We start from the raw sequence: 15,524 nt of genomic DNA, 5'->3' as shown, positions 1-15,524 counted from the left end.
TCAGATCTGTAATTCATATTCAGAGATTCGGATTCGGATTTTGATTCATCTCAGTGACTCGAATCTTTTGCATCATTTCATTTCGTTCTGGTTTGTTCTTTGATTTTTTATGTGGTAAAAAATGTTTTAAGTGATTTGTAGTGAATTGTAAATCTGCTATTGCATTGTTACACCAGAAGGTGGCAAAAAGCAAACGTTTTCGAGTCAATTACTACTTTAAATGCACCGAGTCCTGACCGAAACGAGTCTTGTTATGTTTTATTAAGATTTGTATTAACATATCTATCATATTTTCATTCCGTTTTGTCAACTGCTGCCTATGACTTGCGATACAAAATCAGCTCATTCAGTTCTGTGGAAGATGTTTTGTTCAGTGATTTAGATTCCGTGGCTTTATTGGCATGGCAAAAAAGTCTTTACGTTGCCGAAGCATTAATAACATTAAATTAAAGACATACAAATTTAATTCAAAAAGGAAAAAAAAAGTTTGAGAAGGAAACCTCAGTGGCGCTCTGATCAGACTCGTTCTGTGCACTGAAGGGGGCGTGTTCGTTCAATGGGTCAAGCCAATGAAATGCTTCTATACAGACCGCACTCGAATGCTATTGGCTCTCACTACAGTCTGTCTTGGAGGAGTCAGTGAATCGAAGTGTGCGAGACTGATTCGTTCACTTAAAAGATTCGTTCAAAACACCAGTCGACTCCGGCTGTTGCGCTCTATCCTGATACTATATAACCAGTGGAAGGTCTTTTCTGCTCTGGCGTGTTCACTGCAGGACTGAAGGGTAACTGGACTTGTTGATGTTGAGTTGGCGTTTTGGATGAAGAACCGAAGAGAGACCAGACGAATATAATAAGTAAGGATTAGTACACACCTGCAGTTTTCAAGGCTTTATGTTTGAGCAGCTTTGGACTTCTTTGCTCAAATGCATTTTGTTTGTATATGCAGTGATTTATTTATTTGTATGATTTAATTTGTAAGCTTCTTGTGTTATATTCCGCTTCAACCTGATGTTAAATACATATTTCTGTCGTTTTCTTTTCTGCTCACTCATTTAGAGTTTGTTTTCATTCAGGATTTAAACTCAAGTGCTTTTGGTCGAGTGCCATGACTGTACGCAGAGGTGAGTATATTCGAGTATATATATATATATATATATAAATACACACACGAGGTTTTAAGCATTGCTTTCTTCAAACTTTATCATTTAACATATAACCTCTCTTTTCCAGTGAATGTGGTTATTCTTGTGCTGCTTGCCATCGCCTTTTTGATTATTTTGCATCGAAATCTGCTAAATCTCAATGATTTCCTGAAGCAAGAGAATTCAGGTATGAAGATGTTGATGTTGGTGAAGTTGAAAAGTTTTTGGCACCCTCACTGAACTCTTCCTTTGTGTTTGCAGCAGACACGGTGCCCGGGATGGTCCTGCCCTTTGAGACTGACCTCCTGTCGGGTCATAAGGTCATCAGAACAGGAGACGAGATCCCAGTGCTCATCACCGCTCCAGAGGAGAGACTGGGAGCTGCTGTCACCGCCATGAACAGCATCTACCGCAACAGCAAAGCTAATGTAGTGTTCAACATAGTGACTCTAAATGAGTCTGTGGTTCATCTCAGGTACACCTTATATCGCATTACTACGGTTTATTAAACCAGGGGTTTTCAAACGGGTCTGCAAGGGAGTGCTTGGGGGTCCATGAAAATGTTTACTGAAAAATTATATATACAGTACCGGTCAAAAGTTTGGAAACATTACTATTTTATTGTTTTTGAAAGAAGTCTCTTATGCTTATCAAGCCTGCTTTTATTTGATCAAAAATACAGAAAGTAGTGTTAAAATATTATTACGATTTAAAATATTGGTTTTCTATTTTAATATACTTTAAAATATAATTTATTTCTGTGATGCAAAGCTGAATCTTCAGTGACACATGATAGTTTGGAAATCATTCTAATATGCTGCTTTATTATCAATGCTGGAAATGCTGCTTAATATATATATATATATATATTTTTAATCTTTTTAACTGTTTATTGAATCCTGAAAAAATGTCAAAAATAGAACTGTTTCCAACATTGATAATAACTGAGTATCAAATCAGAATCCTAGAATGATTTCTGAAGGATCATGTGGCACTGAAGACTGGACCACGTGAGCGTTTACACCACGAAAGCAATCCGGTTAAATGCGTTTTTCGAATACCTCTGAAAGTGGTCAATATGTTTTAGACCTCGTTTACACCTGTATTGAGCATCATCCACTTGTGATCTGATTGACCAAAACGCCAAATCTTAATACCAGGTGTAAAAAGATTGAAAACCCCTGCATCAAACTATATTGTGTTTCATTACCTGTGCTGTGATCATTTGGTACACATAATTATTTCTCATTCCAGAACATGGTTGAGTAAGACTGACTTGAAACATAAAATTATCATTTTTGATCCGAAGATCTTGGCTGGGAAAATATCTAATGATCCTCAGAAGGTGGAGGCAGTGAAGCCGGTAATCAAGCGCCAGTGCTTCTGTTTGAATAGAAGTCCAAATGCCAGTTATATATCATAACTGTTTATGTATTTTATTTTTCAGTTGACCTTTGCCAGATTCTACATGCCAGTTTTCTTGCCAGATGCAGAGAAAGCAATTTACCTAGATGATGATGTAATTGTACAAGGTGAAGTGCATAGTTTTATCATTTTTAAAGACCTCAGAAATTACATATTGTCATATTGTTTATATATAAATTGAATTAGTAATTATGTCCACAAGAAAATTTGAAGGCTCCCTCCCTGCTAAATTTACATAAATTAGGAGTGCCCATACATTAAATTATGTAACTAAAATAATTATAACAAAAATGTAAATATTTAAAAAAAAAAAATTATTAAAAAAAAGAAAAATCTAGATTTTTTCTCAATTTAGCTTATTTTAAAGCTAAGTAATCTTGAGGCTCCCTTGGACGTTTGCTGTAGCCTCTAATGGACCCCAAACCACTGATTTAGGGTACACCAAATACAGCTTACTTTATCAAAACTAGTTAAAATAGTTATTTGTGGTGTTAAATTTTAAACAGTTCAGGGCTTAACATTAAGAACTGACTGATGGGACAGGTGACGGAAGTACACACACCCGAAGCGCATGCACGGAAAGCCACCCAGATAGCACATGAATAGCGAATTGAGTTCTCTCTTTTTTTCCTGCTTTTGTTATAAGTGAGCGTAAACCATTGGGGGAAAAGAAGCAAGTATATTGAATCCGTGGACTAGTTCTTAAAGTGACAGCAGCCTAATAAACCTTCTGTCTGTGTCATTAAAGGAGAACTCCGGTCAATTTTAACATTGAGCTCATATTTTTGTACATTTGGAGTGCTGTCAATACAGAGAACAACGACAAAATCGGTGTTGCCTACACCGTGTTATCCTCTTTTTAAAATTTGCACCCTGTTGACTTCAATGGGGCAAGTTTTAAACCTGCTTTTAGCCTCTTAACATCCTTGATGTGTCATTACAAGTGCACAGGTCATGTGAGTGATTCCTTCAGAGTGAACATGGTGAATCTGACTGCAGTAGATGTGAAAGATATGGATAAAAATGATGTTAATTCAGCCAGCGCACATACCTGTATTTACATCCTGTTTTCGGTCAAAGTCCATAGTAGTCGATTGTCGAGTTCACGCGCATGATCATAGGTACTAAACCAATGCGCGTGAACTCGACAATCGATTACTATGGACTTTGACCGAAAACAGGATGTAAATACAGGTATTTGCGCTGGCTTAAATAAATATCATTTTTATTCATATTTTTCACATCTACTGCAGTCAGATTCACCCGTGTTCACTCTGAAGGAATCACTCACATGACCTGGGCACTTGTAATGACACATCAAGGATGTTAAGAGGCTAAAAGCAGGTTTAAAACTTGCCCCATTGAAGTCAACAGGGTGCAAATTTTAAAAAGAGGATAACACGGTGTAGGCAACACCGATTTTTGTCGTTGTTCTCTGTATTGACAGCACTCCAAATTTACAAAAAAATGAGCTCAATGTTAAAATTGACCGGAGTTCTCCTTTAATGTTAAACGAACAAAAGACAAAGAGAAAGTCCCTCGCTGCTCTTGACTGAATTACTTTTTTAACTTTAATTAGGATTTATCTATCAACGGAAACATCTCGGAGCGCTGCTTGCTGGAGGGACCTTTAAGTAATCCCAGAAGGTGCTCTTTGGTTGGGTTTTTAAAAAATTATCCAAGGCACTTGATACTTGAATGTTTTGTTCTACGACACACATTACACACACTCACACTCCAAACATTCTCATCTAGTAACTAGTAAACATAACAGCTTCAAAATTTGTGTTTTCAATATGGGTGTGTGTAATTTTTGTAGAACAAAAGGTCCAAATATAGTAAACTTATGTTTATCATAGACCTTATTTTACTTTGAAAAGCCCCATCATAAAAACCCATTAGTCTTCCAGGTTTTGACCTCATCCCTGCACCACTCTGTAATATTACATTTTTAATTCTAAATCATTTTAATTTAAAGTGGCATCCAGTTATATGGGGTATGAAAATGGTTATTTTGTTTATAAAATGTTCAAATTTATTCAAATCCGATTTATTTGTCACATTGGAAATGAAAAGTAAAGGTCATAGTATTGTGGATATACAGTTGTCTTTGGATTTCCCCTTTGGTTTTACTGCACATTCTACTACATGAAGTACGCCATCTGCATATTTTACACATACAGGAAGTCTGCGTATTGTACAAGTATGCATAGTGTGTGTGTGTGTATATATATATATATATATACTGCAGGTATGGTACTATGTGATTTTGATTAAAATACAGCAATAAGTGCTAAATGTATTCTTTTCTATGGTGCAGGGGACATTCGGGAGCTTTTTGACACCAGTCTTAAGTTTGGGCATGCAGCAGCTTTCTCAGAGGACTGTGACTCTTCCTCCTCGAAAGGCATGGTCAGAGGAGCTGGAAATCAGGTGATTATTCTGTAATGATCTAAACTGCCTGGATTCCAGAGTTCACACAGAGCTGTGAGAATATTAGCAGTGGGATGACAAAGACACAGAGGAATATGACACTACAGGATGTTTTTTCAAAACCATAAACTTGTTTATCCAAATATAGACATGGTTTTTGAATATATAAACCATTTATTTTCAATATTGTGGTATAAAATGATTCATACCATCCAGCCCCAATTCAAAAAAGGTTTGCATAACACATATTCCATATATTTCCATGGATTTGCTCATTTGTTTTACCTGCTACAGAACAGCTATATTGGTTTTCTGGACTTCAAAAAAGAGGCGATCAAGAAGCTCGGAATGAGAGCAAACACTTGCTCGTTCAATCCTGGAGTCTTTGTGGCCAATCTAACTGAGTGGAAGCAGCAGAATATCACCAGCCAGCTTGAGTTCTGGATGGAGCACAATGCTAAGTTAGTTTCATGTTTTATTACTTGTGTTGTGCTCTGATTTATTATTATATTCATTAAAAAATGTTAAGGACAGCTGTTGTATGTTACAAGGCAAAGAACTGGAGTAAAATCCAGTGTTTAATCTGTTGAAATCCTCTAAGACATCTCGAGGTCCAGGGCCGTTAATGGTTTTGTGTGGTCGTTTTGCTTTAGAGAGGATCTTTACAGTAAGACTTTGGCGGACAGCATCACAACACCACCTATGCTCATCGTGTTCTACAAGCACCACTCGAACATTGATCCCATGTGGCACGTCCGACATCTCGGTGAGGAAGTCATTGAGGCTCTGGTTCATAAATGTAAAGCAGCTTTCTGAATCTCTTGGTGACCAATAGTTGTTCATTTTGACCTTTACGTTTCTAGGGGTGACAGGAGCGGGGAATCGGTATTCAGCTCAGTTTGTGAAGGCTGCCAAACTCCTCCATTGGAACGGACATTATAAACCGTGGGGAAGAACCTCCTCTTTTTCTGACATTTGGGACAAATGGTACATTCCAGATCCCACAGGTAAATTCCACACAATCCGGAGACACGCTGAGGAAAAATAGACTGTGGTTTGGACTACATGCATACAAAAAAAAGAAAAAAGGTGCTTTGTGGAGGGACCTTGTCAGACATTTGGCTTTGTTCAGGGGATTTTTGGATGCAAAATATGGGCCTTCTTAATGTTCTTTCAAGAAACCTAGTTACTGGGACCAACATTGAACAGAGAAACAGCAAAGAAGCAACATTCAACATCAGTCAATGCACTACCTCAGCATCCATTGTCTAATTATAAAGTAATAACACTAAAACATTTATGGCAGAGCTTTTACATTTTCATTTTGTATTTTTTTTAAATGTCGTATAATCCTGAATATTTTGGGGTGGAATTGTGGACCAACTTGTTTTTTTGTTGCAAAATTTCCATTTCATTAATATTTTAGTCTGTTTCAGGGCTTACGACACAAACCTGTGACGATTAAAATTTCAAATGTTATTTGACACTACACAAACCACTTTTCCCTTCTGTCAAGTGTTCAGTTATATTTCTGTGGGTGCATGTTTATTCATGTCAGCTGTTACTCAGCATGTCAAGTTTTGTCCTCGGATTGAAGGGGAAATCATGCTAATTTGTACAGAAAGGAAAAAGTGTTATAAAGTATTGAATAAAGCTCTGTATAATTTTTGTATGCAATGTAAGAGTATTAACCCTTTATTTAGTCAAATAAGCTATACTGCACATTTTATTACGAATGAATACATACAGATACACTCTAACCGAGTGCCATTTTACAATCTGACTCCTCTCAGTCCATGAAATTTTACACAAAATCTGTGTTGAAATCATACGCGTCGTCACTGTTGTTGTGCTGCATCGAAGTCAGGTCGACGTTGACAAACTTCACTTTAGTTTCTTTAGTTGGCTTGTCTACAGAAGATAAGACAAAACAACTGATAGACAGAAGACATCAAACAGAAAGAGGAAGTTTATTGGTGTAAATCACAAAATAACATACCTTCTCTCTTTTGTGTTGATTCCTGAATCTGTGTCTCCATCTTTGGAATGGTGATTTCAGCCTCAGGCTTAAATGTGGACAGCGGCTGTGTGCCAGCAGGGTTGACTTGACACTTAATTTGTAAAATAAAAATAAAAGATGCATTAAAATCAAAACACTTCTTCAATATGCATTCTGAGAAACAATAACATTTCTCTCGTATATGGTTTGTGAATATCGAATCTACCGGAGTTGCTGTCAGAGAGAGATCAGAGTTGGATTAAAAGGTCATCAAGGACTTATGTGAAGAACTAACTCATCATTTCTCATGGGCTCTGATGACAGAGGTAAGTGGCTCATATGGGCCCGGTTTCACAGACAGGGCTTAGACTAAGCCAGGATTAGACCATAGATCAATTAGGACATTTAAGTAATTTTTATAAACATGCTTAGAAACAAACATTACCGATGTGCATCTTAAAACTAAAAAGGCACTGATATATTTTTAAGATCAGTCAGTGCAAGTTTATTTCAGTGGAAACAGCTCAGACTTACATTTTAGTCTAGGACTAGTCTTAAGCCCTGTCTGTGAAACCAGGGGTTAAAGTACCTCGTCTGTGCTGACGGTCATGTCCGTCTCATCTGCTTCTGTCGTTGCTATCGTCTCTTTAGGCAGCTCACTGACGTCCAGCACACCAGCAGTGGGGCCTTTTGAGCTGAAATTTATACTGCTCGCTAGATTTGGGAACCGCACACCTGAGGACAGGTACATTTCATTGATATTTTGCTTCATAAAATATCAAGTGTTATATTCTGATTTGTTCAATGAACTGATGTACCTCTGATAGCATTCTGGTTGCCCTCCTTCACCATGTCCATATTCAGACCTGACTGCAGTTCAGTCACGATGGCATCAGAGAGGTACGAGGGGAGGTCCTGTCGCTCTGGTGCTCTGCTGTGGTAACTCAGTTTAGCTCTATAACACACAACATACTGCTTAGGAAGAGACTGCTGATTCGACTTAGAAAGAAAAAGTGATTTAAGAATTATGTACAGTGAATAAACTCTGAAACTAACCCAGTCCAATCGTTGAGGAACGTCGTGGCTGCCAGCTCTGTGTTTGGGATGCCACCTTTCTGCAGGAAACCTCGTTTCTTGGCTAAGGTGGTCAAGAACTCTAAGGAGTTTCTGTAGTTTGGGACATTATACTGTAGCATTATCTGAAAGAGACACATGAAACAAAAGGTTTGCAATACTGTATGAGGTTAAAAACAAAAAAGCAGTAATTGACCCCTCAAAAAGGGTTTGTTTAAGTTTTGTATTTGTCTGAAAAAAATGTAATTCCTTTTGCAATTATTACTTACATTCTATGAAAAAAAAACCTTTGGAAACAATGGAAGTCAAATTTTTAAATAAACAATATATATACACACATTGTTGGCATTCAAAACAGTTAATAATAATTATCTATAGAAAATTTATTACGGCTTTGAATCAATGGCAATATGAGCATGTGCGATTTCCAAACTACATCAAGTTATTTTATTTATTTAATATTTTAATTCAGAATTCTATGGAAGCTTGGTTCCGCCACAGAATAAAACATTTTAAAAGATAATTGCGACTTTTTCTCACAATTGCGAGTTTACATCTCGCAATTCTGACTTTACTTCTCAGAATTGCGAGATATAATGTCAGAATTGCGTGAAAGTCACAATTGCGAGATATAAAGTCAGAATTGTGTGAAAATAAGTCACAATTGCGTCTTATAAAGTCAGAATTCTGAGTTTTTTTTCCTCACAATTTATATAATAAATTGTATCACGCAATTTATATCACGCAATTCTGACTTTATAACACATAATTGCGAGTTTATATCTCGCAATTGTGACTATTTCACGCAATTCTGACTTTATATCTCGCAATTCTGACTTTACTTCTGTAGATGGACACTTTTTTTTATCCTCAGAATAGTTTATATCTCACAATTCTGACTTTATAACACGCAATTGCGACTTTATATCATGCAATTCTGACTTTATATCTCCCAATTGCGTATTATAAAGTCAGAATTGCGTGACAAAGTCGCAATTGCGAGAAAAAAAGTCAGAATTCTGACTTTATAAGACGCAATTGCGACTTTATTTCATGCAATTCTGACTTTATATCTCGCAATTCTGAGAAATAAATGTAAACTCGCAATTGTGAGATAAAAAGTCGCAATTATCTTTTAAAATGTTTTATTCTGTGGCGGAAACAAGCTTCAATAGAATTCTGTGACTTTCTCAGACCTGCCAACCTGTAAGCATTTAGCATAGCAGGTACGCATTTTGACCTTAAATGCTGGTACGAAACTACGCAAAAAGCTGGTGAAGCCTTTGGGGCAGGACGCATCAGTGAACCTCTATCTAAAAATAGCCTTTAGTTTACAGCACAGACTGGAATACCAGATTGTTTATGTCTGTGGTATAAACTATTTAGATGCTTTTAAAATGAATTCCTGGTTCAGGAAACCATTCAGGCTCAAGAGTCAGCGTATGTACCACCGTATGTACACAGAGACATATCAAATTATAGGAAAGTTGCTGACCGCTAAATTAACTTCATCACGCCACCGAGACTCCACTATAGGATATAGTGACGGATCACGTGCGCTCCACTGAATTCACTCCTATTGGTTGTAGCTCTTGAAAGTTGTTCTTCATTTGCATAAACTTAAACATATCAACTTTGTCACGTCACTGGACACATCCTGTCACCAATGGTCACTGTCACTCGTGCCGCTGGAAATCCAGCTCTCCATTGAAACAAATGTGATTTTGTCACTTAAGAGAGAGGATACGTTCTCGTTGTAAAATTCTGTGCAAACCTGAGTCAATGTTTGATCTAAAAGCCACAAATCTCCTATTGTGATTTCTTAAGGTGTTCCTTACATGCTGCTGATTGCACTGTTTGAGTAAAGTCCTGACTGCTTCCAGGGGACTCTCCTCCTTCTCCTCCACCTGGAGGCTCCTGAGGGCCATCACGTCTCCTGGGTTACCGGGGGCCGCCACAATCCCTGGGCTGTCAATCATCTTCACACTTTTTGTAATATGCACTTCTTGCATACATCTATATAGGAGGGGAAGAATATCATTGAGGTTGGTATGTTATTGAGGCTCAATGCCTTACAGCAGAAATGCATTTTGGGAAATGAAGCTCAGTGTTGGATTGATTGAAGACTTCATGTGTTGGTCAGTCCAATACAGTTCATCATGCTTCATATTCACATATACTAGGACACTAAAATAATGAAGCTTTACCTGGTCAATCCTCTCTGTAAGCCAACATGACAGGCTCGCATTTCTTTCAGACTATTGATGATGCTGCTCTTTCCCACGTTAGGGAAACCTGAAGACAAGGCAACAGCAAAAGGTTCAATATCAAAAAAATGAAAAGAAACACACTAAGCAGTTACGAAATTATTCCATGATGAAGAAATGAGATCACCGTGGTGCATACAAATGACAAGAAGTCTTACCGACAACGCCAACTTTAAGCATGGTCTCGCTATCTTTCTTGTTAGCCAAGTCAGTAAGCGTCTGTAGGAGACAGTCACGTCCAAAACATGAAGCTGCTCTGCTGTGATCCAGAACTGCATTCGTTCCTCTCTGCTTCTTCTGTGACTGTAAAATGGAGAATATGAAGTGACAATGAGTGCGCTTAATAAGCAAATAATGATGTGGTCATGTAAACGCGTTAACCCGTTTTCCTTTATCGGAGTAAGGTCATAAACGGCTTAAGCATAAACTGTTGGGCAGTTTATTAGCTTATTAGCTCGGCTAATGTACACACTGTTATTGATACAGTTTCCACATGTTCACCGCAATAAATTAGAAAAGTACTTATTTACAGAGTATAAGTAAAATAATCGGTTTGTTGATGGACATGCACTTGTTAATGCTGATGGTGAGGAATTACAGGAATTATTTTAGAAGTAGTCTTTAGATAAAAAATGTAATTATAATTTTTCTCTCTAGGCCAATTCAATTAAGCTTATGAGAAATTTGAATCAAGGTAACAGGTTGTATTGGCATTGCACTCTTTAGCAGTAGCACTTGTGTAATTCTACATATCCCTTTTCCTTAGTTCAGTGGTTCTTTTTTAGAGTGCCGTACTTCCACTTCCACTTAGACTGCAGTCACAGCTTTTCCATTAAGGGACAATATTTGCCCCCTTTAATCGATTTTTCCAGTTCATTTTTTACCTTTATAAAATAAATAATGCTTTAAATAAAACAAAGTTCATATACATATGCAATGATGGTAAAAACAAAGTGATTAAATTCAAATTAAGTCACTGTCTTGAGTCAGTCATTGAGTCATTCCATTCATTCAGTAACGAAGCAAGTTGTTGTATTTATGAACGGGTCATTGAATCTCACGATTCGTTCACGAATCACCGCTGTGTGCTGCAGTTCTGCTGTGGATTTCGTGGCAAAATAGAGCGATAAGCCTACTGACAATGCTGTTTTAAAGTGTAGTACATCACTTAATGTTACCCTTTTGTTTGTTGAACTGTTGTATAAAATCAATGTCACATTTGAAATTGTTTGGATATTTGGGAAACATTGCATTCTTGCTCGTATAATATGATCAACATTAAAAACACAGCTGGATATCAGCCTGCATTTTGATCGCAGATTTAGTCGCACAAACAGCTTGTGACAGAACAGTCTTTGAATGACACTTTAATTTAAGTAGAAAATCTCAAATGAAGATAGCTGAACTCCAGTTTACTTTTCAGATCATCCGCGCTTCTTCAGCAGTGTAGAGCATGTGCACATGGTTGCCAGATACTAATGAAAAAACCGGGTAGAAACGTGTTCTTTTAACAGAAAAGCTCTGATTGGGGGCTTCATTTATTGAAATCTGGCAACCGTAAGCATGAACGCTCGTAAAAACAGTCTGTAATGTGTTGTCTCCTTTATTCGACAAAAACAAGTGGTTTTGGTCAAGTTTTTATTTTTTTAAACATTTCAGTCTCGTGTTTTTTCGTCAACGATATTGCATGTGTTTATAGTCACAGTTATCGTTTAATGGCGTGGGTGTCGTCTCTCATCGTCTTGTCTTAGTCAGGGGAAAAAAAGTTCGTCAACTAACATTTTTCGTCATAGTTTTGGTTAAAATTAACACTGCCTCAAACTGAGTAGCGCATCACTGAGAAACGTCCTGCTCGAGTCGTCCTTGCGATGGAGTCTCGGGTTGAGGAACTACTTCTTCCAATGTTTCATCATCGAACTCGCGCTCAGATTGATATGGTAAAAATCTATGTCATTGTTTGTTACTGTGTTTAGTTTACGGTGTAGGAAGCCTCAGGACACGCAGAGCTGACGTTGTTATGGCAATGGGCGTTTTTGTTTTCGACACTCGCGGTAGACCAATCACAACAGACTGAGCTGTCTGGCCAATCAGAGCAGAGTAGCTCACGGAAAGGAGGGATTTAGAGAGATTGATTCATCTGACGAGTCGGTTAAGAAACATTGAAAAATGTGACGATGTACAAATGTATATTATGAGAAAATGAAACCGTTTTTTGACCTTTGATGCATGTAAACCTGTTGTAGGAGACTCCAAAACAACATTAGGAAACTTTAAAATAGCATAATAGGGGCACTTTAAGGGATGTTTTACATTATGGAACCACATACCACAGTTCTGTCCTTTAGTTGCATGGAGGATTTGAAGAGAAAAGTTGGACACTCAGCTTCAAGATACCCAAGCCATTTCTCTAGGTTATCTTTAGGAACAAGATCTAAAAAGTAAAAAGAGACTTTAGTAACCAGTTTCCATCATGATAACTGGGTGACTTTTAAGTGTATGGCAATACAGACTGCTCTCTACCTATTTTGTTCAATATGAACAAGAGTTTTTTCTTTCCCTCGTGTTTCAGGACGGTTTCCTCCAGCTGAGGACAGCGGCAGCCCAGAGGATCTCTAGCATCCAAAACCTCCACGATCACGTCAGATGCCTCAATAACCTGCACAAGAATTCAATCCCATGTAAGATCAACCTTGTGAATGACCATTTTGGCCATGTTGGAGACCCTCACACAGATTCAGGAATATATTATTGTCAGTTTGTTATGCTGGATATCAGTTGGTCAACTTGCCTTGTTCAGCTCGCAGCATTTGAACGTTTTAGCGCTTTTCTCTTTAGCTACCGCAGCCCTTGCTTCTCTAACTTTCGTCCCCTGCAAACAATCAATAAAGTTAGAAGTGAAGCTAGAGTCAGTGATTTACTTCTTTAGTAAAAGTTTCTACACTTTTCTTACCTTTTTAGCTTTCTTGGCTGCAGGTTCGACTCCTGCACTGGCAGCTTCTTTCCCCTCTTTCCTCTTTGCAGCTCTTTCTTGCTTCTTTACAATCTTGTTTTGCTCTTTCAGAGCTTCAAGCTTCAAGAACAACATAATTAATACACATCAGTTAAGTGCAAAGACATATGCTTCAGTAATTGATAGGTACAAAACACTCTGACTGTTAGTTTGGAAAAAAGAAATTTGATTTCCACTGGTTTTAGTAATGATCTTACCTCCTGTTTTCTCTGCTCAGCTTCTCGAAGCACTTCCTCTTTAAAAGGTGCACTGTTTGGTACTCCAACATCTTTCTTTGGCTTTCGGCTTATCCCTGTCTTCTTTGCCGCTTTCTTTAATTTACGGTTATGCTCCCGAACCTAGCAATGGAGAAAGACAAAAAAGAATAAATGGCAAGTGTCCAAATGTGTAATAACATCTAGAAAAATAATAAACAACATTAAGCCTTGTCATGTGTTTGTCCTTCGGACAAGTAAACCGGACATTCACTTGAGTGAAAAGGTTACTTGTCTGGATAGAAAAAAATATACTCAGTGTTCTATCAGCTTTTACTTGCTTAAATAAGCATATTTGTATGGAAGCTTGTTTCCGCCACTGAATAATAAATAAATAATAATAATTGCGACTTTTTAGCTCACAATTCTGACTTTTTTTCTCACAATTGCGAGATATGAAGTCAGAATTGTGAGAAATTAAGTCGCAATTGCGAGATATAAAGTCGCAATTCTGAGAAATAAAGTCGCAATTGCGAGATATAAAGTCAGAATTGCATGATATAAAGTCGCAATTGCGTGTTATAAAGTTAGAATTGTGAGATACAAACTATTCTGAGGTAAAAAAAAAAAAAAAAAAAATCCGTCTTTTTTTCCTTAGAACTGGACTTTATATCTCACAATTCTGAGAAAAGATGTCAGAATTGCGAGATATAAACTCGCAATTATGTGTTATAAAGTCCGAATTGCGTGATATAAAGTCGCAATTGCGAGAAAAAAAGTCAGAATTCTGACTTTATAACACGCAATTGCAACTTTATTTCACGCAATTCTGAGAAATAAAGTCAGAATTGCGAGATGTAAACTCGAAATTGTGAGATAAAAAGTCGCAATTATCTTTTAAAATGTTTTATTTTGTAGCGGAAACAAACTTCCATATATTTGGGATATTTACTCTCTGAAATTTATTTCCAGGGCATTTCTTTTCCAGTTAGGCTCCTCTGGATGATGCATTAACATGTTTACGGTTATTACATTGTCAATTAATAATAATAGAGCCATGTTTGCAGTTGTGCCACCCTGAGTTTTTCAATTATTTCAACAGCTGTAAACTGCTGATATTTCTAAAATGTTTATATGAAAGATTTCAAACCTAAAATGATGCCATAGTATATTTTAATATTTTATTATTAAGACACCATTTTAAATAGTTGTCTTAGTCTGTTCATTTGTTCGGACAGTTGCACCACCTGACACTTTGGGGGGGTTTAAGATAGCAAAACATAAAACAACAAGTACTACTTAAATGTACTAAAAATGAATTCAAGCTAAATCGGTTTATATAATAAAACAGTGAATTTATCAAATTATTTTAAAAGGAAATCATACACTTGGCCATAAAAATACGCACGTCATGTCATTAACCCATACATACATATACATGGGCTGTAACAAAGCCCATATTAACGTATGTAATGTACATGTACAGTTGAAATCTCTTACCTTCTTTTGTATTTTGAAGCGTTTGGCGCATGATACGCGTTTGCTTGCCTTCTTCAACTCTACAAAAGACACGTGAGTTCCGTCAGTGTTTGACTACTTCATTCTGATAGTTTATTACATCCTTTTAGCAAACAACTGGTAAATATAATGACTTACGTTGCTTTGGTATACTTAAAGTACGTTAATAATACAATTTTTGAGAGTATATACTCACTCGGCCTCTTCATGTCTGTAGCTGCTCCAGCACGCGCTCCTCTCGTACACGACGCAGCACGTGTCTACTCCTCACTTCCGCTTCCGCTCTCGCGCTGTGAAGGGTTAATTTTTTTCCCTCAGTTTCTTAATAAATCACTCAGCCTCCTTGTTGAATGTGTGTCAGTCCTCAGACAGCTCTCAGAGACAGCTGATCAGACACGGACGGTAAGGCCTGCACCTCGCGCGCTCTGTGTATTGTTTGCAATATCTGCCGTTCATGCT

At 37.3% G+C, this 15,524-nt stretch overlaps 3 protein-coding genes across 8 annotated transcripts in view; 2 read left to right on the top strand and 1 right to left on the bottom strand.

Moving 5' to 3' along the window:
* Window positions 1-732: 732 nt before the first annotated feature.
* Window positions 733-6,051, top strand: glt8d1 (glycosyltransferase 8 domain containing 1; the record flags this gene model as incomplete). Of its 4 annotated transcripts, none has more annotated exons than XM_079858350.1 (10): window positions 733-857; window positions 1,060-1,124; window positions 1,234-1,332; window positions 1,407-1,620; window positions 2,400-2,508; window positions 2,593-2,677; window positions 4,891-5,003; window positions 5,298-5,464; window positions 5,657-5,769; window positions 5,867-6,051. In XM_079858350.1, the coding sequence occupies exons 2-10, from the start codon at window positions 1,109-1,111 to the stop codon at window positions 6,049-6,051; spliced, it is 1,101 nt and encodes a 366-aa protein (XP_079714476.1). In that variant the 5' UTR covers window positions 733-857; window positions 1,060-1,108. The 4 variants fall into 4 exon arrangements, with proteins under 4 accessions (XP_079714476.1, XP_079714475.1, XP_079714477.1 ...); XM_079858349.1 differs by having other exon boundaries at window positions 753-857; window positions 1,077-1,124; XM_079858351.1 differs by having other exon boundaries at window positions 761-857; window positions 1,077-1,124; window positions 1,410-1,620.
* A 725-nt stretch (window positions 6,052-6,776) lies between these two features.
* Window positions 6,777-15,364, bottom strand: gnl3 (G protein nucleolar 3). The gene is made up of 15 exons (XM_079858348.1): window positions 15,262-15,364; window positions 15,048-15,106; window positions 13,551-13,691; window positions 13,294-13,413; window positions 13,132-13,212; window positions 12,864-12,999; window positions 12,671-12,774; window positions 10,502-10,646; window positions 10,284-10,371; window positions 9,915-10,092; window positions 8,059-8,201; window positions 7,821-7,957; window positions 7,592-7,737; window positions 7,003-7,114; window positions 6,777-6,914 (listed from the first exon to the last, which is right to left on the bottom strand). Exons 1-15 carry the CDS (start codon window positions 15,272-15,274, stop codon window positions 6,808-6,810), a joined length of 1,710 nt encoding a protein of 569 aa, XP_079714474.1. The 5' UTR covers window positions 15,275-15,364; the 3' UTR covers window positions 6,777-6,807.
* The window catches only part of pbrm1 (polybromo 1), a 28,429-nt gene continuing 28,254 nt past the window's right edge, over window positions 15,350-15,524 (top strand). For 2 of the 3 annotated variants that reach the window (XM_079858345.1, XM_079858344.1), the window contains exon 1: window positions 15,350-15,467. The gene's annotated coding sequence lies outside the window, so the exon portion shown is untranslated. The remainder of the gene's footprint in view (window positions 15,468-15,524) is intronic. The other variant, XM_079858343.1, reaches the window with a different exon arrangement.

This window comes from Squalius cephalus (genome assembly GCF_949319135.1).
Source record: "Squalius cephalus genome assembly, chromosome: 22".
Classification (NCBI taxonomy): Eukaryota; Metazoa; Chordata; class Actinopteri; order Cypriniformes; family Leuciscidae; genus Squalius; species Squalius cephalus.
This window is presented reverse-complemented; position numbering and strand designations above follow the sequence as displayed.

Coding starts and splice junctions, on each gene's coding strand:
- gnl3 (XM_079858348.1), bottom strand. Junction 13,692..15,047: donor GCTTCAAAATACAAAAGAAG/GTAAGAGATTTC, acceptor CTCCATTGCTAG/GTTCGGGAGCATAACCGTAA. Junction 12,775..12,863: donor GTTCATATTGAACAAAATAG/GTAGAGAGCAGT, acceptor TTTACTTTTTAG/ATCTTGTTCCTAAAGATAAC.